This window comes from Watersipora subatra, chromosome 5, assembly GCF_963576615.1.
Source record: "Watersipora subatra chromosome 5, tzWatSuba1.1, whole genome shotgun sequence".
NCBI lineage: Eukaryota > Metazoa > Bryozoa > Gymnolaemata > Cheilostomatida > Watersiporidae > Watersipora > Watersipora subatra.
The window spans coordinates 60,274,316-60,296,759 of record NC_088712.1 but is presented as its reverse complement, the minus strand read 5'-3'; the positions used below and the strand labels follow the sequence as shown (position 1 = coordinate 60,296,759).

The window sequence follows — 22,444 nt, the reverse complement described above, 5'->3', positions numbered from 1 at the left end:
GCAATGTGCCGATTTCTTCAGATTCATCAGATTAAAAAAAAATTCGAAGTTTTAGAATCTTCACGAGTCGCCATTTTGATGACGTCACGATCGCATAGCAACGACTTAGATCGCAAAATTTCGGCATAAGGAACCAATGAAATTACTTTTTGACTTCAGAAATGAATTCCTCACACTCTGATTGGTCTAGGGTAAAATAATAAACAAAGTAGCCATGTGCTCCCCAATAAACCTAATTCAAACTTCGAAGCTACATTACTAACGATAGTGAATGCCGACTTTTGGTCGATTTTCACGCGAGAGGTCACATATAATGATATCGTGCGAGAAAAAAGAAGAAAGAGAATTGAAAGGGGGAGAGCATCATATAATATTAAATTATTCTACATTGTATTATAAATTGTTATATTGTATTATAGAAATATAATATTTTAGAATAAAATTTAATGTAATAATATAAAAATGTAGAATAATATTAAATCTTTATTTTAAATACTTATTCGTCATTATATCATTATTTAGTTTTGCATTTTAGATGATCGGCTTGACAGCCTCAATGGGAGGTAGAGGTGCGCAGGATGAAATTGATGCTATGAATGACATTGTATTACTTTGCTCAAGGTTGGACGTGCAACAGTGCCCTCCGCAAGTTGTACAATATAAGGAAGAACTTGAGTCTATTAGAACTCCTCCCACAGAAGGTTTGTTGATGAAACTCTGTCATCATTGTCATCGCTATCCTTTTAGCAGTGCGAGTCTGTCCTGTCAGCACTTGTCACTCATTAGACAACCTGTATGTCACCAGTATATCCCTATGCTTGAATTTCTAGTTCATCGAAGGGTAGTTGAAGGAACTATTCGATGCGACCCCTTCTCGAGGTTTATAGAAGACACAATAATGCCAGAAATCATTCGAGATGTTAAAGACAAAAGTAAGACACACGTAAAAGTATTTTACTTGCAAAGTGATAAGTTATAAATCTGAAATGTTACTAACACAATTTTTACCAGGAATGTATATTCTATATTATGCTTTTATCATTCTGCTGTTTGCATGAAATGGGCTGTTTGTTTTTTATGTAGTGACACATCACCGAGCTTTGGAAGGTATTCCATCCAAATTTCCTAGTGATTTTGGGTCAAGAGCTTTTCAGAGCACATGCCATAATATTGAAAACAACTTATCTGTGTTGCATGACACATACCGAATAGATGAGGCGAGAGACTGTATTATTTCTTTAAAGCACCTCAAGGTCAGTATTGTTATTGTTTTCTTTGTTTAGTTCATGACCAAACAAAAAGCTTCCAAATTTGCCGCCACATTTTAGACACTGATCAATATGATGTAAAAGTGTTGTATCATCTATATAAATATATATATAAATATATCTATATAAATATATATATATATATATAAATCGTGTGTTTAGTGATAGCGATTAAAATGTAGGAACAAAACCCTGCTTCGCATTGAAATTTAACTCAAAACCACGAGTTCTGCAGACAGGCAAGTTATCCAATACACGACTCTGTCCATACCATGCTATAGATAACTGTGCACATAATTATTACATGTGCCAAGCTTTAATGGCTTCACACTTAACGCTCCAGCTAGCTCGCTTAGGCTACAGTCATACCTCTACGTTTGAGTTTAATGGGCTCCGAGACTGAGCTCGTATGTCAAATTACTTGTGTCTCAAAGCAATATTTCCTATAAAAAAACAACTAAGTAAAATTATTCCTTTACCATATTACGAAAAATCACCTAAAACAAGATTTTATGGTGAAAAAGCGTGCTCTTAATTGTAATTTAGTACCTACGCTAACAAAGTAACAAATACTTATTTAGTTGTTATGATTTGCAATAAAATGCAACATCATTATGTACACTACTGTATGAGGTTTTTATCTTTGAGAGAAGATATAAGAAAGACTTGACAGCAACTCATTCGGTACTCTAAACTTTTGCGACGCTACGTACAGAAACTTTAAATTTATCTTGAATGAATCTAGTCTTATATAACCTTATATAATAGACATTTTAAATTTATCTTGAATTAATTTAGCTTACTAAACACACATTTAAAGCCAAGTTGTAATCTTTTACTAAACTTACTTTCATTTTGCCATTTTATTTCTTATTTTATTTTGTATTATCTGTTTCCAATTTGGCGCTTTTTGCCAAACTGCGTTCACTCCAACTTTTAGTCAATGTAGTAAAAACTTTTTTCGAACTGATTCAAGGAGAAAACCAAGTAACACTGTCCTCGAAAGCAACTTCTCACATACTTAGCCATATATAGCAGATGCCAACAAGAACAGGCTCATATGCTCTTATCTACAAGGTTTGCTCGTATCTCAAGGAAGAAACTTCCTTACAAGTCAATTCACATCTTGAGTTTCTCACTTGTTGGGGCGCTCCTATGTAGAGGCATGACTGTACTAGAAAAAAATACTTGCCCAGACTTTCTAAAATAATATAAATATACATATACTGGCCGAATTCCCGGCGTTGCATGGGTATTAAAAAACAGCTTATAAACAATAGCAAGTAATGTAGTTGTTTGCCGCTTGCCACTAACCTGGCGCATTGCCAATGACTAACTTGAGTAAGCTAGTACCTGTATTGCTAAACTTACTAATAAGAGCCGTGAGAGCAAGCTTTGGTGACATCACGTAATGCAGAGTGCTATGCGTATTTGAACCGAGATTAGGCTCATATTGCCTAAAGAATATGTTGCATCTAGCATAGCTTAAATGGTTAGTTTATCGCCTGGTGAATGGAAGGTTTCGAGATCAAATCCAGAATGATGCGAAAGACCGACCAATTTTGAGATTTATATATATGTAGCATAAACTTAATCAAACTTATAGCACTCAAACATAAACAAATACCTTCACTTAGAAGTTATAATGGTAAATGTTGTACACATATACGTTGCCTATAAATAATTCTTTTGTGCAAAAAACTTTATTTGCTTGTACATTACTTACATTTATTACTAGCTGGGCATTCATGTAGTCTCATTTATGAAAGCAGAAAAGTTGTCAGCTCCAACTTTTACTATTTACCAAATGATGTGGGGCTATTCTGCGAGGGCATATTTAGTAGCTGTCTAATCTTGCAAAACATTTTAATAGATTTACTACCAAGCTCTCAAGTGGGCAGATTTAGCCAGGCTATCTGATGCTCTCGCGTTCCTTGATACAGAATTGTCTCATCAAGAAATCAGCGGCAATATGTTTGCTAAAAGATACACAGGTCAGTAAGCACTTGACTACTCTATTGCCAACAGTCAACAAGTCTCTACTGTAGTACCATGTAAAAATTGAAATGGTTTTATACATAGCCAATGCTTAGTAGATGGTGTACCAGATGATGTTAGCCCTCGCAACAGTTTTCATCATGTCTATGTACTCAGTCTATAACAAGCAACTCAGCATATGAAGGACAGATGTTTGGAGTTGTCAATCTAATGCTATATTGAAGCTATAACTAACTTAGGTTGAGTGTCTCTATAGCCTTACGACTGTGTAAACTGTAGATCAATAAAAATGGTTTATAGGGTCTAACAAGTGATGTAAAACCTCTGTAAGGTCTTTGTTCAGTTTCTTGCTAATCCTTAATGTATTTTAATTTACCGGTGAATTTATTGGCAGCATAGTCAGCATAAACTTTGGCATTGACTTTTAAGAGCCTGTGTGGTAATGGTAGCATTTGGTGTTGATTAGAAGCTACAAGAAGCAAGCATTTTATTGCCAGTATTCTATTTTATTTGTATCATTTTATCAGTATTTTATTGCCCAATGCCAGTATTCATGGACCAAAGCCCTTTACTATAATTGAATGAAGATGCTGATGTAGCCCTCATAGGCATCACACTGACACACGTATCTGACAGATGTTTTAAAGCTCAGCTGCACTTGTTGACAGATGTTTAACAGTTAGTTTGTTTCGTTGGCAGATTTCTGGAGGCCAAAACTAGAAAGCTGGGTCACTCGAGAATATGAATATGCAAATGACAAACTACGAATTCTCAAAGAAGGTTTGTGCACATTTGCATAAAAAGCCTTTCACTAACAACTAAGGGAGTAAAATCATTTACGTATGACGTTAAATATTGCTGCTATTATATTTTGATGTCTATCTTTTTGCTCTCAGTTTTACAACTATCCATGACTTTTCAGATCTGCGTACATTTCAGAACTAGACATAGCTTTCTCTCAAGAGCATGCCAGACCCATAGACTCTCCTCGAGTCCTTGTATTTGTGGAGTACAGAAGGCTTACTTTTATGTTGAGAGACTGGATCAATAGTCTCGACAGACACTACAAGGCTGAGAGATTTGTTTCCACCCTAATCGGTGCTACTGACTTTGGTATGTCACATCTCAATTATCGTTGCCATGGATACCTTTGACATGTGTACAAAATAACTTTTGTTTCGTTTACAACTACATAGAGATATGTTTTCAACCTTTGGCGAATGACTGGTACATTGATCTCTTAAACAAAGATACTTGAATGTACAGATAAAAAGTGAAGCGTTCTCTACCCTTACGTCGAACACGATATTTGGCTACTCTTTGCATAGTTGTTAGCAGCAGCTAAACAATAGTTGAATCATGCCGGAGAATTTTCAATATAATTTCACACGTTTTACTTCCATCGTGATCATTATAAACTATTTCTCTATGTCTGTCTGGAACCACTCTATATGCATGCTGACTCTGTAAATGACTGTATTCAGAGCAACAGGTTAAATAAAGCTTTAATCTTTTTTGTACAGGGATGACATCAGAAGAGTCTCGTCTTGTCATGGCAAAGTTCCGGGATGGAGAAATAAACATTTTGGTGGCCACAACAGTAATTTCTGAAGGAATTGATGTCTCCAAGTGTACTTGCTCAATAAGATACATGTTTATGAAGGACGTAATCGAAGAGATACAAATTCCCGGTAATCATATGAATATAAATTCATATATTGATAAAATTATGAACAAAAAAAATTCAATTAAAGGTTAAATGACAGCAAAGATATTATTGCATAAACTGTAGCAGATAGCATTACAGATTATCTCTTGAATAATATTTATGTGTTATTCCCGTCAAAAGCAGGTTTCATCAACATTTTAAAGTTGTAAAACAGATAGAAAGAATTGCAATTTTTGCAAATTATCAAGTGGAAACCGACAAACAGCTAGTTATATTAAAGTTGCTGGTTTTTTAACAAGATTATTTAAAAATTGTTCGTTCGAAATCCCTATAAAAGCAGAGCAGGTGTTGATACATTTACAACTGATGACTTCCTGATCTGAGGACTGCCTGATGAGAATTTTCACAAACAATTTTTCAACGTTCTTATTTGTGTGCAGATAAAATTTTTTGCTTGCGAAATATAATTCTATACCATTCGAGGATTAATGCGGGACGTATAAATACAGCGCAGACTTTTTTCACTATTTGTGTAATCTGGTTCAGCCTTGTATTGTAATTATCTGTTGGATAGCTTAAACATATAGCATGACAACTAAATGTGGAAAATGCATGAAAACTATGAAAGCAAATGCATTGGCTAATTGTTGACATTCACACCGTTCATCAAGCGTTTGTTTTGCTGAAAAAATTATCTCGCAGCTTCACGCGGGTGTTTTCGCTTCTATAAAAATGTTTTTTCTAACACCAAAATAATTACCAAAAAATGAAATATCTAGATTATTTTGTTAAAAACAAATAAAATTTGAAAATGCTGTCAGGTAACCCCTTAATTTAAATATTTGCATCAAAAACATCTCAGAGGTAAGTATTTTGTATTATGTAAAGCATGTATTGAAAACAACGTACAATAGAAAAAACAGAAAGGGCTATGAGCCCATAGGCTGAAATCATAAACATGAACAAAAATAGTAAATTTCAGCTAGTTTTAAGATATTTGTGAATACTAAAATCTATAAGTCATGTTTTAATGATGATTACCTAAGACTAACAAGTTGCAATTGACTATTCATGCAGGTCGTGTGAGGGCAAGTGGAGGCAGAGTTGTTGCCATTGCCAATGAACAGCAGTTTCAATTGTACCGAGAGAACAAGAAAAAGGAGAGGGATATGGCTGTTGCGCTGCAGATGATAAGAGGTATGATTATTTGGCATATGTTTGATGTATCTTGTGCATCTTTCGCTGGACTCCAGGTGCCTAGCGATCATTGTGTCATGACTCATAGCCTAACAAACCATTCGTTTCAGCAATTCAGCAGGAATTGTGATCTAACATAATACTGTTTCTAATCTTTATTCATCACTTGGTAATAATACACTTTGATTTAATCCTTTGTATTGCTACGTTCAAGGGCTAATAGCTACTAACTACTAGCAGCTACTATTAGCTAGTAACTGGTAGTTACTAGCAGCTATTAGACATTAGTAGACACTAGTAGATACCAGTTACTATCAGTTACTAGCTACTAGCAGCTATAGTAGATTGTAACTAATAGCTGCTGGTAGCTAGTAACTCTTATAAACTTTCAATCTTTATTATATATTGTTATACTATAACTACTCTCTCATTTTATCATTTGTTCTCATTTATAAATTAGATTCTATTGTAGCCAGAAAAAGGTAAACGAATTCCAAGGCGCTAGAGAATAGAATTTATGGGTTATAGTTGAGAAAACGGTAATATTTTATTTTACCATACAACCTTTTATACATATTTATTCTTTATCTTGGCTTTAGTTCCTCAGCAAGTGCCAGAAAATGTAAATCAGGTCATGTTGAAAAAAGGAATTGAGTAAATTCAATAGTATTTGAAAAGAAACTATGTTCTAGATTTAGGACTTTGTTTTTTTTATTTGGTTATAATAACATAGAAACTTTGGGTTGCATTTAGATTTTATCAGCAGGTGCATGCATCTCTTTACAGATATGCCTGCGGAAAGGTTCATGCAGATGATCACGGATGAGCAAGAAAGAGAGTATCGGGCAAGACGGCCGATACGTAAAAAGGTCACTGGATTTGAGTCAGGATTCCGTAGGATTGATGAGGCAGATTTAATATGCAAGCAATGTGGCGAGTAAGAATTAAAATATATGTTTACAGCTTCCACACACACCCTTCGATTATACTCATTATAACTTCCTTGCATCAATTTCTCGTTACATGATGCTTTTGCTGGGCTTAAAGTTAATAAGACAAAAGATGACCCAACTGACAGCGTAATAGCTGTAAAAACCTATTGAGCAGTCATTGTAATAAATTTTGTTATACCACTAACACGGTGCTTGGGATTTCTATTTTCTATCAGATAACCCGCAGGTGGGTATTTAATAAGTTGATTCTCTCAAACCAGACAGAATTTTAAAACCGAATATTTTAGCAAGCTAATAGAAGGCACGCAGCATATGTGTCAAATTTGGACAAAATCGGACAAAAAAATATAGAAATGCATAACTGATTTACACAGACTATCCAACACACAATCACAAAATGGGAATTATTAAAAAAAGATTAGCAGTGATGACATACATTAGATTCTGGCTATCATACATTTGCATCAGATCTAAAAGTTATTTTTCTGTTGTTTTTAGGAAAGTTGGCCAACTGCAAAACATACGCAGATATCTAGAGAACGCCTTCATTGTACTGGATAAGAATTTACTGGATAATGTAGAAATCAAGGAAGGATCAGAGTATGCCAGTGTTCCAATAGATGGTAAGGGTGCCAGTGTTCCAATAGATGGTAAGGGTGCCAGTGTTCCAATAGATGGTAAGGGTGCCAGTGTTCCAATAGATGGTAAGGGTGCCAGTGTTCCAATAGATGGTAAGGGTGCCAGTGTTCCAATAGATGGTAAGGGTGCCTTCTAGAAAAGATCATTAAAGATAAACTTACAGAAAATTTTAGTAGACTTTATCAGAGAGTATGAGTATTTTCCTATCATTTTCTATTGTTTTTAATATTTGAGGTGTTTTACCTGCCAGGGATGTTTTAAGATTAAATTCAACAAAACTTGATAGCTCTTAAAACACTCAGATTCAAGCAAAAGTGTGATTATGACATCTACAGTTGCAAAGACACCCACAGAATAAAGACGCATAACGCTACAATTTGCTTGCATTAGCGAATATCAACTATAGCATTCGTCATTGTCATATCGCATGTATGTCACTTTGCATGTATTTCCTTCTGAGCATTTTAACAGCAATCAAGTTTTGTCGATTTTAATCTTGAACCCTTCTAACAGTCAGATCATATCAAACATCCAAAACGATCGCAAATGATAGAAAAATACCGATACTTTCTGATAAAGCCAAGAAAATTTTGGAAGTTAATTCTTTAGCTGGGCGTTGAGTTGCGTCGGGCGCAACGTCACGACAGGCTGCAAAATTTGTGCTCTCTCTGTTGCTTTTTTAAAAATTTGAAATAATTCTGAAAAGCAATGGGTAACAAGTCAAAAAAGAGGAAAAAGCAATCTTCTGAAACTAATAAAGAAGGGCAGATAGACGAACTGGACAGTCAGACTTCTGAAGAAGAAACAAGTGGAGTATTAAAATCCAATCAGCTGCCATACATCTTGTCCAGGATCAAATCTCTTCACAAGAAAATAGATCATGCCGAAAGGACTAAAACTACCTACGACATTCTGGGTAAGCCTGAAAACCCACAGATAGTAATAAATTGTACTGCTGCCGGTTATGAGGTTTTCAAACGGAGTTTCGGGGTTCACCTTTCATCTAACTATAAAGTGGAATCGATCAAGGAGAATATAGACCATTCTGGTCTAGTAGTGCACTCGAGTGTTTCAGCCTTGTATACTGTAAATTTTTACAACACTACGAGTAGAATACTTGTGAACAAGCTTACAAATCTTGACATCTTCTTTTCCCACTATGAACAGATATTAACCAGCTTCACAGAAGATCAAGAGAAGGCTCTTAATGTGCAAATAAAAAGCAAGTGCATTGATGAGCTTTCAGCCCTGTCTCCATCTAATTCTCCATCATATATTCAATCAGTACCTTTGTGTCTGTCTACAATCAATCATGAAGCCTCAACAAGTGCTTCATACACTACTTCCGAAAAAGCTACAGTAACATGTAAAAACTGCTCAAAATTTAGTACTACAGTAGAATTCTTAATCACCAGAGTTGCGGATTTGGAAACAAAAATTGACAAGTTACTATCAACATCTATTTCTACAGAAAATCTTAAGGATGAATTCATCAGGTATTCATCATGGTCATCAAATCAGTTTGATAACAAACTTTTAGCTATGCAAAAATCATTATTTGATGAGCTCAAGGAACAACAAAGTTCTTATGCCGAGACAACAAAGCGAAATCTTTATCTTCAAGATCAACCACTAAGGAAACATTCAGCTAATGCAACAGTGTGTACAAACCCAAAAAGTAAATCGTGCAACAACCAAAATACGCCGTCAACTTCTAATCTTACCCTAATTGATGTTGATCAGCGTATTCCAGCAACAGCTGTCAAGCAACCAGCTCAATCTAAACAACAGAAGACTGCTTTTGTTGGAAACAACAACATTGTGGTTTGAATTCGACCAAACTCTTCTCTCCATAAATCATTTAATCAAGACACGGTACGGAAAGCTATAAACAGTCAGTACGGGCCAACCATCATTAAACTCGTTACTCGCTACAACTTCAAATCAAACAATCCTAGAATTATGATTCAATTCCGATCCCGGGACATCGCTAAAGGAGTTACAGATTGCTGGAAATCTGATATGTTTGATGGATCATCTTGCAGACTGTCCATTGATCCAGATTCTCTTAAAGAGAATGTAGTTATTGTTAAAGGTATCTCACTCGATGCAGATGACAATAAAATACATCAAGATATCAAAGATACTGACCCTGATGCCTTCATAGAAAGATTGTTCAAAGATGGTAAAAGATTGAGGTCCTTGAAGATTAAATTCTCCTCTTCCCTATTCTACCAAAATGCCATCTCACATGGAATAAGTATACCATCAACTCATTGTTTATGTCACGCTGAACCTCTTAAATGATGGATCTCTCTAAAGGATTTTCCATTGCTCATTTAAATATAAGAGGTTTATCTTCCAAAATGGATGAAGTTAAGTATTTGATTTTTAAGTATAAATTTAAAGTTATTTGTTTTTCTGAGACATTTCTTGGAGCTAGACATGGTGATGATTACTTTAAAATTCCTGGTTATAATATGATAAGAAATGATAGGAACTATAACCAGGGCGGTGGCTTATTATGCTATATTCACAACTCCATTAATTTCAAGTGTTTGGATTTTGCTATTAACGAAATTGCTGCTGATAGTCTTTCCATTAAAATCATTCCAGTTATTTCGAGACCTTACATAGCGTCTTTTGTTTATAGACCTCCAAATTCTACAGTAGATTGGATAACAAAATTTTCAGACTTCGTGAAAGAGTGTTACAGCAACACTGAAGAAATTTTGATACTAGGTGATTTCAATATCAATTTGTTGAGCACAAAAGAAAGTTCCAATTGGAAAAGGAAAATATGTAATCCGCTGTCTTTAAAACAGCTGATTGGCGAACCCACAAGAGTAACTGTAAACTCCTTGACATTAATTGATCATGTGTATACAAATTTCTCTCATCACGCCAAGTTTTCTGGAGTACTTAAATTGTCTATGAGTGATCATAATTTAGTATTTATTGTGAGAAAAATTGGTGTTGCACATAAATCTTTTCCTCGAAAAATCACTTATAGAGATTACTCCAGATTTGTTCCTAATAATATTTCAAATAAGTTTTCCTTAATCAGTTGGAATGATATTTTGATTAAAAAGAACACTAATGACATGATTAACTTATTTAATCAAAAGTTTTCTACGGCTGTCAATGAGTTGGCCCCTCTTAAAACTAGAAAAGTCAAGTCAGAATCTTTACCTATCTGGCTTGACAAAGAGGTACAGCAAAATATAAAGTTGAGAGAAAAACTGAAAAACTCCAAAGATTGGACTGCTTACAAAAAGCAGCGCAATTTTGTCACAAATCTCATTAAAAGAAAAAAAACAAAATGTATCGACGAACTTGTTAAACAGTCAAAGCCTGGTGATACGGGTAAGCTTTGGCAAGCTTTGAATGTGAAAAATAAGAAACCTCAAAGCTGTGACACTTGTTTGTCAGCTTCAGAACTTAACTCACATTTTGTGGCTATTGCAAGTAAACTTTCAAATTCAATTTTACCGTCATCCAATCCTTATTTGTCTTGTCAAAACACCGAGTTGAAGACCACATTTAATGAGTTTCCCAAATTTACTCCTCATGATATTGTAAAATACATCAGTAACATTCCTAATTCCAAAGCCTCAGGCATAGACAATATTTCTGTAAAAATGATAAAAGCAACTCTTCCATTCATTGTACCTATTATCACTGATATGTTTAACAGAATTTTGATTGATGGCTATTTTCCTTCAGCATGGAAACATGCACGAGTTACTCCATTGTTTAAAGGAGGAGATAATAGCAACCCATCAAATTTCCGCCCTATTTCAGTACTCCCTATTTTATCTAAAGTTTTTGAAAAGCACTTAAATATTCACATCTACTCTCATTTGTCCAAAAATAATATTTTACATCCTTATCAGTGTGGTTCCAGAAAAAGTCATTCATGCACTGATGCTGTTCATAAACTAATCTCAGATTGTTTGGATTTGAAAACCAGAGGTGAGAAGATTTGCTTGATGCTTTTGGATTTCAGCAAAGCTTTTGACTGTGTCAATCACAAAATATTATATCATAAACTAGAACTTGCTGGTTTTAAAAATAAATCGTTGCAAATACTTCAATCCTATTTTCACAAAAGGCGCCAAAAGGTCGTCATGAATGACAAGGAATCATTGACACTAGATATAAATGTTGGTGTTCCACAGGGGTCACTTATTGCGCCAGTATTATTTTTAATATATATAAATGATCTTCTTAGACTTATTCCAAAAGGCTTTGCCTACGCCGATGATACTGTTTTTGTTAGTTATCACAAAGATGTGCAACTTCTTGAGACGAACTGCAATCTCATCATGAAAATTATCAGCAACTGGTGTACAGCAAATCATATGACAATCAATTTTGCAGGCGATACATGAACTCAAAATCTGCTATGGCATTTTATTATCAGTTTATATTTTGCCATATTATTTATGGTATCCACATTTATTATAATCTAGCTCCAAGATATGTCACTAAGGATTTATTTTTGTTGCAAAAAAGAGCATTTCGACACATTGCAAATTTACATCATATGACTGCATATATTATTCCAACAAATGATCTTTCCAAATCTCTGCGTCTTCTTACTCTTCCTATGCTAAATATTTATTTTACTTCAATTCAATGTTTCAAGATTTTTCATGGTTTGTGTCCTCGTTTTTTACATGACAATTACAGGTTCTTAACTCATTTCAACTTACATGATATGAACAAATTGCATACAATCACTAACAATCATTTTGAAAATGTCATTGCCAGCAGCTTTAACAATCTTCCACCAAATATCCGTTCTCTTAGCAGAGAAAGGCATTTTAAACACTATTTGTCAGACTATTTATTCAATTTTAATGGCTAACTGTTGCTTTTTTCCCTTTTTCTTTTGTTTTATTATTGTTGTATGGCCTAATTTGAAAAACATTTCTACTTGTGAAATGAAATTATTGCCAATAAAGTACTATATATATATTAATATTTAATACTTATCATTTTTAGCAAAAAGCCTCAAAAAAGGGTTTTTTAACATTAGATTTTGCTGCTGAACAGTAAGATAATTTTTTTAAAAGGTTATTTTATTGTTGTTTTATTCAAATTCTCAGCAATCGCTGCCTCGTACAACCAAGTTTGGTGGGTTCTAAGATAGTTATACATGTATTTAAGTTTGAATCTTTTATTTACACATTTATGTCTATGTTTTGAGTTGGCTAGTCTGTAACAATGATGAGTAACAAGCACTTGATCTGATGTTTTGTCTACTGTCTCTTGTCACTCACTTGTCTAGTTAGTACTGGTTCAGTAAAACATAAAAACTATTAACAGATTAACTCAACATTTTTAGAAGTATGGTCTACTGTAATGACAGGACGATATGAGTCGTGGTGCTACTAATGATCCTGTTATAAGAAAACCAAAATGAATGCTTTAAGATTTCTTAATCAGGCAATGTGAACAAACTACTTGCTACTCATATGATTGACCAATCAGAAATAAGCAACATGTGGAAATATTTAAGGGTGCTAAATACAAAGACTTTTCTCCTTTAATGTTTTTTTGCGAATCAGTTTTTTTACATGATTGCCCCCCCCCCCCCCCCGTGAGCTTGACCTTTTGGACACAAGGTGGGCATATTTTAGAATTGTTTCCGCAAGAATACTAACTATCAACAAAATAGGTCAAATTTTATGACCGAGTCCCTATTAGATTTTTCAAGTTTGCATGAACTGTATACATTCACATTAAAAATGCTTTCTTGTTTATATATAATAGCAGTCTGAGTCATGTTTCATGTAATTTATACACATATTACCAGGTATGACAGATATTGGTATACTAGTCTGTAAGAGGACTTCCTGCAGAGCCGAACTTGGAAAAGTCATTCATATTAAAATAAGCAGAGAGACTCGCAAACTCGGTGTCTGGCGAGTCGAGAAGATCCGCATAGTTGGTATGTTAGCTGCATTGCTTTACTGAATCGTATGAACAGTTGAACAAAATCTGCTTTTACTGAGTTCAAACTAACAGATCTTATGCTGAATAGGTGCTTAGTAGCATAAATATCCACAGCTTTTATGACACTGATGCACTTTGTAACAAAAGTGGCCATACCCATATATGGCACTTTTAGATCAAGGGCTCACAACTCCTGTGACACCCATACCTATATATATTACATGTGCCCACAACTCTAATGACAACCATATTCACTGTAGCACATATGACCACAATGCCTATGAAACTCTATATAATATATTAGCACATGCACCCACAACTCATATTCATAGGAGCACATGTGACCACACTGTTTATGAAACTCATAACTAGTAGTACTTGTGGCCACAATTTTCATGTTATCTATACACTGAGTAGCACGTGTGCCCACGACTTCTGTGATACCCACATACATAGCAGTAAATGTGACAGAAACCCATATGGCATTCGTATATTCATATACCTATCTTACATACAGTGAAACTCTGATAAATCGCCCTCGGATATATCGAACGCATGGTTAACTCGAATGGATTTGCTTGGTCCGTTCCCACGCAATGATAAATGGCTTTAGATAACTCGACCGAAACTCCGTTAACTTGAACAGTTTTTTGCAAAACGGCTACCGAGACGGTTGTTACAATCACTTTAGAATATCACTTTATTCCAAGTCATAGAGATAAACATCGACTTTTAGTAGTTCTTAGGCCTCGTTATTACCAACATCGGCAAATATTTTTATTAACGACTTTTCTAAAGGTTTGCAAAAATCAAATTTTACCAAACATCCGCTTAGCGATAAGCCCTCCGAATGCAAGAAAAGCGAGGTAAAATTTGGATAACTTTAAAGTAATATCGGCAAAATTGATAATGGGTTTTTAATAGTAAAGCAGTTTTGTAATAACTGACTTACTGCAAAATTGATCTTGGTTAAAACGCTCGGTAGAAAAATACGTATGTATTTCTTCTGAGCGTTTTAACCGCGATCAAGTTTTGCCAATTTTAATTTGAGAACGTCTTGGCAGTCACATCTCTTAAAGCAACAAACAAATCTCAAGTGATAGAAAAATATCTATACTTTCTGATTAAAAATATTTAAAACTTCACACGAGAGACCCTTTAACTTGCAACAAGCAATCTATGCTTTTGATTGATATATACAACTCCTATAACACCTGTGCCAGCCATACATGCACTTCATCAAATTTTCATGTGCTTCACACGTACAAGTTTCTTGATATTTACGTTGCTAGCAGAAGTTCCATGGAAGTAGATTTAGCTTCTATCACTCATAAAAACCACTTGATTTTCCAGCCTCCATGAGATTAAAGTTTTACTAAAAATTGGTCTAAATGAAACTGATGATGTTTCGCACATTCGCGCATTTTGCCCGTATGTTTGACTGATGTTGAAACAGTTATGTTCTAACCCACTTATAACTTGACATCTATCTCATATTACAGATTTACAGTTATCTATTCGCTGACAGCCTCAGTGTTGGTAGACAATATGTTTATACCTTACTAAGCTTTCTCAGCTATCTGATGTCTCGTTTATATCGGTTCTTGATTTCTTCTGTATCCACCACTGCTGAACCAGCAGATATTTAGTAAATCACGTGCGTGTACAATTTATCGCTATGTTTCTGTTTGGTAGGTTCAGACAAACAATTTAGGAAGTGGGATGATGTGTTGAAGAAATATACAGTGAGAGATATCAAGCAAGAGGAACTGAGGAGGATGATACAGGCTGGATATTGCATATCTCATGCGAAGAGTGACCCTGATTAAGGTGGCTAGTAAAAGAACAATTTACATTGACATACAGAAGTTAGACTGAGTTTTATAATGTTAACTGCATTAGCGAGTAGTTGGAGATGTGGCCCCAAGTAACAATCATGAAGCTCTTGAGCATGCGTGGCAATAAAATTGCTATAAAAATTCATGCTCCAAAAAGACCCTTTTTAAAATGCTGATTAGAATTATTCATATCAAGAAATCAACAAATGACAGCAACAAATTTTAGAGAAAAAATGCAAATCTGCACCCTGTATTCCTAAAAATCTGGCAAAAAGTATTATCTTTACATTGTGATTGTGTAAAAATAAAAAATAATAATTCTGGAAAAAAAATAAAAATTCATATAAATGGAACGTGTTTAATAATTGAACATTAGATAATCCCTTTAGTAACAACCATGTCCTATAATGTCCTATGACTGCTTTATGATGTCCTATGACTGCTTTATGATGTCATATGACTGCTTTATGATGTCAGAGTAAACATATGTAGCTGGATTCCTACGACTATCTCATAATATTTGATCTAATAGTAGAATTTTTTTTAATTAGTTCAAAATAAATATTTATGTATTAAAAAATATGCTATTATCAACATTAAGTAATACTAAAAACAACTAAGATTGAAAACATTTGAACTTTGTAAACGAGAGGGAGAGAGCGGGAAAGAGACAGAGAGAGAGGGAGAAAGACAGAGCGGGAGCATACAGCAAGAAGCAGAAGAGATATGGATGAAGCAATGAAGCACTGATGCATTATAATTTGATGTGACCTCACAAGAATATTTTAGGTCAGCAAAAAGGCTAAGGCAAATTAATAGACATGATGCCTTTATTTTAATGTATAGAAACCTTAGTAATTAGCTTTATAGTGCATCAAAGAACCATTGAGTGGGAGCATCACAAAATATATTATTATAAGAAAACAAGAAGACAAGAAACAGCATCTGTGAATCAAAACTCCAAATCAGATATAAGAAATTTTTGAAATTACTCGAATTTTAAGAAAACTAACATAAATAAGAAACAATCAATAAATAGGTTTTTATTTATGTTGAAAAAATTTCATTGCCTGGTCTGGAATAAAATTTTTTACGTTTTCCTTAACGGTTTGGAAAGCATGTTAAAATAGCTGACACTATAAAATACCAGTATTTGCTGATTATTCTGAGAAAAAAACGAAGGTTGGACAAAATTTTTCAAAAGAGTCTGCACTATGCAGTCTGAGTAAAAGCTAAAAAATCATGTTATACTTCGGTCTTTCGATGGAAAACAGCCATTTTTTATTGCCAAGTAAGTCGGCAAGGCGTTTATTATAAGGAGCGTAGAAGTCATCTATCAGCTCTAAAGTAGAACTCCAGAGCTGTTTCACTTTGACTTTTCTTGTTTTGTTTACCTTTTGATGTCTGAAACTTTCTTGAAATTCTTCACCAAAAAAGTCTTTAAATGTTTCCACCTAAAATCACAGAACTATTTATAAGTAGATAACAACAAAATACAAAAATCTAAAAATAGTTTACAACACAACCTAAAGTACTAGACTTGCATGAACGACCTACATGTTTGAAAATAAATTGTAAAGGCAATAAATTACATTATTCGGAAAGTGATTTGTTGAATTTTTTGCTAAAGTTGAATTCAACTCACAGGATTGTTTGAGAACTCTTCAGTTGATGAAATTATGACTTGATATCTTGGTACCATCTTGAATAGCTGTTCAAGAAAGACAACGTAAGCACCCTCCACAACTAGTGCCTGAAGTATATTGTAGCCAGAATAGTACATAATATTACAACTATAATAGTATAATGACCCTTATCACTTCATATTTAAAGATTTTTTAAATTTAATAAACTGCTTGAGAAGAGAGAGTAACAAAAAATGGTTAACATTAATTGTATTGCAAGAATTAACTAATACTGCTATGACAAGGACTAACTAGCTGACACACCTTTGAAAAGGAATAACTAACACACTTTAGAAAAGGAATAATTAACACGCCTTTGAAAAGAAATGCATGTAATTAACACACCTTTAACAAGGAATGATTAACAAGCCTTTGACAACTAATGATTACACATATTTGACAAGAAATGATTTCAACATCCATTGACATGGAATGATTAACACATATTTGACAAAAAAATGGTTAACACACCCTTGAAATGGAGTGATTAACACAGCTTTCGTAAGAAATGATTAACACACTTTTTCTAGGAAATGAGTAATACACATTTTACAAATTATTGAAATAAATTTGACAAGAAATGATTAACACACCCTTGACAAAGAATGATTAACACACCTTTGACAAGAAATGATTAACACACCCTTGACAGGAATAACACTACTTTGATAGAAACTAATAACCATAACCTATAGAATGACTGACAGTCAAGTCTGACAATAAGGAGTGACACCATATACTATATACCATTAGCGGGTCACACCATGGTGTTGATGAAGACTGACATGTCTGAGTACAGACTACACAACTGTTAGTATGCTCTCTACATTTGACATTTCCTTGAAAAAATCATATTGTTTATGCAGTGAGCATAAAGTCGACAAATGGCAGGTTTAGCTCTAAAAAACTATAAGTGGTGTAAGACTTGAAAAGATAACATTTCCAATATAAAAAGCTACTAGCTTTCTATGATTATTACATAACAGTTAAATAAGTTTGACTTGTTTAACTGTTACGTAATAACAAATCATAACAGTTAAAATAAGTTAGGGTTTATACACACTTACAGATAAATCACTGGGTAGATATGCTTTGGTGTGGAAGCACCACAACTCTTCCTGTGCATCCAAACAACGAGTGATTCTTTCTAGAGCTTGACGTATTTCATAATCCAAGAATCGCGTGTGTAAATTCAAGACTATTCGAGATGGGAAGACACGCCCTTTAGCATGCCAATAGAATACTTGTGTAAGTAACCTGGGAAAACCATTAATAAAAACAAGTAACAGATTTATTTGGGAGTTAAAAAAATACATTTACAAGTACTAGTACAGGAAATTCAGTCTGTAACTAATAAAGTTCACCTGATTTTTGGTTTCAAATGTTATTTTGAATAGTTGAAAGCTTCAGGTGCACATTTGAGATAGTTAATGAAAACATTCAAAGTTATAATGTTGCAGAAGTACATAAAACATATAGTCCAGGAGATGCTTCGTAGTTTGCTGCCAATTTGCATTAAGACTTTATTAAAGCAAATAAAATATACAAGAAACAACAATAACGAAAAACAATAGCACCTACTAATAATCAGAATATAAAATAAATCGATGTGATTAAGCTGGATGACTTTACTATTTATTCACTTTGTGTGACAAACATTTTATACCTTTTGAAAAGAAGAGTATAACTACTGAATCATGATAGTTACAATACCAGTGACAGGTTCTGACAGTGCTCTATTTATACAGTTGGATACTATGACTTAAGATGTAACCAGGTTGGTAAAACTCCAAAAAACTATTTGATAGACAAGATGAACCATTTCACCTAAAAGACAAAGCCAATACAGTCAAACATGGATAACTCGTCCACGGATAGCTCGAACACATGGTTAATTCGAACATTTCCTTTGGTCCATTCCCACGTAATGATAAATTGCTATAGATAACTCGAACTCAACACTGTTAATTCGAACTGTTTTTTTGCCCAACGGCTACCGAAACGGTTGTTATCGCTTTAGAAAATCACTTTATTCAAAGCCATAGAGGTAAACTTCATCTTTTCGTAATTCATAAGTGTCGTTATTACCACCATCGGCAAAATATTTTTGTCAACGACTTTTCTAAAAGTTTGGTGAAATTTGATTTATACTGCGATACGATGAATAGCACGGGCTAGCCGGGTCACGCACGCAAGGATTTTCGCCACGCACATACAAAACAAAAATCGCATGTTGTTTTGTATGTGCGTGGCGAAAATCCTTGAGTGCGTGACCCGGCTAGCCCGTTATGAATAGTTTTCCGACGTTGATTCCGTGTTGAATCAACGTCGGAATGTTGAATGTGTAAAACGTCTTAAAAAATGTTGTAATTAAACGTATACGTTGTCTGAGCTACAAAAAACTATTCATCGTTTGACCTAAACACAGAATACGTGTGTACATTCAATAAGTATCTATTAAAAAAGCGTGAGTGATATAGAATGTACCGTAAAACCCCGTAAAACTTCTAATTGAACTGCCTCGGAGTGTTGCTCTTAACGAATCCCAGGTAAAGTAAGGTAATCTGCATAAACTTCAAGAAAAAACGGCAAAATTGATCGTGGGTAAAACCCCCCCAAAAAAAGTCTTTTCTTTTAAGCATTTCAAATACAATCAAGTTTTGCCAATGTCAATCTGAAAAACGTCCTGGCAATAACATCACCTCAAACAACAAACCAATCTCAAGTGATAGAAAAATCTCTATACTTTTTCATGAAAACGTTTTAAACTTTACATTAGAAGCATTTAATTTGAAACAAGCCATTTGTGCTTTTGATTTATATTATAGTTTGTATATGTACATGTATCTACTAATAAATAAGTAAATATATGGACTTGTGACAGTGCTCTGATAACTTGAACGCTCTGATAATTCGAACACTTTTGCTCGGTCCCTTGAAGTTCGAGTTATCCATGTTTGACTGTATTTACTAATACTTCTAGAAGTTATCTTACCTTTCTGTTGGATGCATTAACTGTACATAAAACCTTGTTGCTGGTGTTGCCATGTGTGCCAACAAGTGTATGCCTGATGTCAAAACGACATGAGTATAGTTCCTTGCTATCTCAGTGTACTCTGTGAGAGTTCCTAAAGAAATATAGAAATGGCTGTCTCGGCTGTTCAACTCCTTGGAAATAGGATTAAACTAACATAGCAGCATAATAAGTTGTAATAACAGCAAAAAAAGTGTCTAATACTGTTAATCGTAAAAGTGAGTTGAAAACAGGTTTTATTTTCTCTTCCTGAAAAACAAACCTTTAAACAAACAAGTTGCCTTCGAATAAGGGCATCATATATTTAATATATATTAAGTATATATTTATAAATATTTAATATGTTTTCCCAAAGCTCTGCTTTGTAGCTGTAAAATGATGGTTGATTTGATGATAAGGCTTTTTAAGAATGAAAAAAATGCATGGTGCTTGTAAAAGAATATAATTGGTTACTGTGAAAATATTTTTGGTGAGTTTTCACATGGCACAAAGAAAGCATATACCTATACTAGCAACAGTCCAAAGAGGAAATGCCTTCAGTAACAACAGTCCAATGAGAACACACCTCTACTAACAACAGTCCAATAAGATCACACCCCTACTAACAACAGTCCAATGAAAACTCACCTCTGCTAATAACAGCCCAATGAGAACACACCTTTATTAAGAACAGTCCAAAGAGAACATACCTTTATTAAGAACAGACCAATGAGAACACACTTTTATTAAGAACAGTCCAATGAGCTAGAGGCAAAATATTTTTGACTTATCATAATTATGAAAGCCGCAAAAGTTCGTTATTTGATTCTAATAGAGTCAGGATAGAAATTGCATGTATTTTTGAAAGAGGTAGTTGCCTTTAAACAGGAAACAAGATTCAACTGTTCAGCTATCTATGAACTACTTCACAATTGATTATGCATATACAAGATTGTATTAGTGATTGTCCATAAATGAATTGTTTGCTATTCGTATATGATTAATTTTTCAATTTTTAAGCTCTTTAATAACATTTTTGATTTTGTTGTACTATCACGTTCTTCCCTAGCTAAATGCTAATATGACAGAGTTCACCAGTTGAAATCAAGGAAATGTTTGAAGAACTCATTGTTTAGACAAGGCTTTCATCTTTAACCTTATAGCAGCGCTGCGAGTAGAACTCTTACCTGTATCGATATTAAGAATATTCATTTCTTTCGCATACGAGACCTCCAAATAATATTTTACAGACATCTGTAAAAGTTCTACCGGGCAGACATCTGAGCCTCTATACATCTGTAATGCAACAAGTAACTACAGTACACACCTTGAGTCCCAGAATGCAATAGTTTTAACAGAGATCACAATACTTACAATACGAGTAAGGGTGAGTTCAAACATAATCTATAAAAGGTCGTGAGTTGTGAGTTGAAGCATCATCTACATCTATAAAAGGTCAAGTGAGAACATCAGTTTAGAGATGAGAGGTAACAAGACAAATGATTAGCTCTTACCACTGTGCTTATGTTGATCTTCGGAAAAGAAGTGAAATAACTTAAGAAATGATCTGTGTCAGCACCATCCACTCCAATGAAATAGAAGTTGGGCAAGCAAACTACGTTGGTACTAAAAGAAACAGGCAGTTATTCCACCTGTTTTTGTAGTTGATAAACACCAATTAGCACAATTGTAGCCATAGTGAAATACCTAACCAGATGCGCTGGAGATAATGAGCCTTTGCTCTTTATGTCTTAGTTACCAGCTAGTTTCAAATAAACTGTATTTAAAACTATCATAAATACCTATGTTACAAATTATATATATGTTTATATATTGTATTGCAGAATAGCAATATGACTAGTACAATATGTACATCATATACAGCGTAGTAAAATTAGTTGTTGCAGATAATATAAATATTTTAAACACTCCCTGGTGATGGTAATACAGCTATGTGATTTGCTAATGGTCTTGCTAGCACCCCAGCTGGTCAAAATGTTTCCTTTGCATGCAAACTCCTATCGACAGTTTGATTAAAGTAACTTCGAAATTATGTTCACCTGTTTCATTCACATCTGTTTTGTTTTTGTATCGCTGGCTCCCAGCTACATATGTAACCAACAGCTTTACGTAGAATGCATGCTGTTTACTTGTCGATGTTCAGAGTCCTCTATACGATCTAGTTGAGTCTGGAGAAGAACGTCTGATCGAATATTACTT

The 22,444-nt window shown here is 34.2% G+C and overlaps 2 protein-coding genes across 3 annotated transcripts; one reads left to right on the top strand and one right to left on the bottom strand.

The window, feature by feature from the left end:
• Positions 1-657: 657 nt before the first annotated feature.
• On the bottom strand, positions 658-21,849 carry LOC137396205 (uncharacterized). Of its 2 annotated transcripts, XM_068082372.1 has the most exons (7): positions 21,599-21,849; positions 21,412-21,520; positions 20,207-20,339; positions 18,279-18,468; positions 17,172-17,279; positions 16,921-16,980; positions 658-870 (listed from the first exon to the last, which is right to left on the bottom strand). In XM_068082372.1, the coding sequence occupies exons 1-7, from the start codon at positions 21,623-21,625 to the stop codon at positions 832-834; spliced, it is 666 nt and encodes a 221-aa protein (XP_067938473.1). In that variant the 5' UTR covers positions 21,626-21,849; the 3' UTR covers positions 658-831. The 2 variants fall into 2 exon arrangements, with proteins under 2 accessions (XP_067938473.1, XP_067938472.1); XM_068082371.1 differs by lacking the exon at positions 658-870 and having other exon boundaries at positions 16,402-16,980.
• LOC137396675 (interferon-induced helicase C domain-containing protein 1-like) lies at positions 899-15,896 on the top strand. The gene is made up of 11 exons (XM_068082991.1): positions 899-932; positions 1,084-1,253; positions 3,142-3,262; positions 3,966-4,046; positions 4,206-4,379; positions 4,790-4,957; positions 6,013-6,132; positions 6,919-7,069; positions 7,584-7,708; positions 13,549-13,683; positions 15,384-15,896. The coding sequence occupies exons 1-11, from the start codon at positions 899-901 to the stop codon at positions 15,515-15,517; spliced, it is 1,413 nt and encodes a 470-aa protein (XP_067939092.1). The 3' UTR covers positions 15,518-15,896.
• Positions 21,850-22,444: the final 595 nt, after the last annotated feature.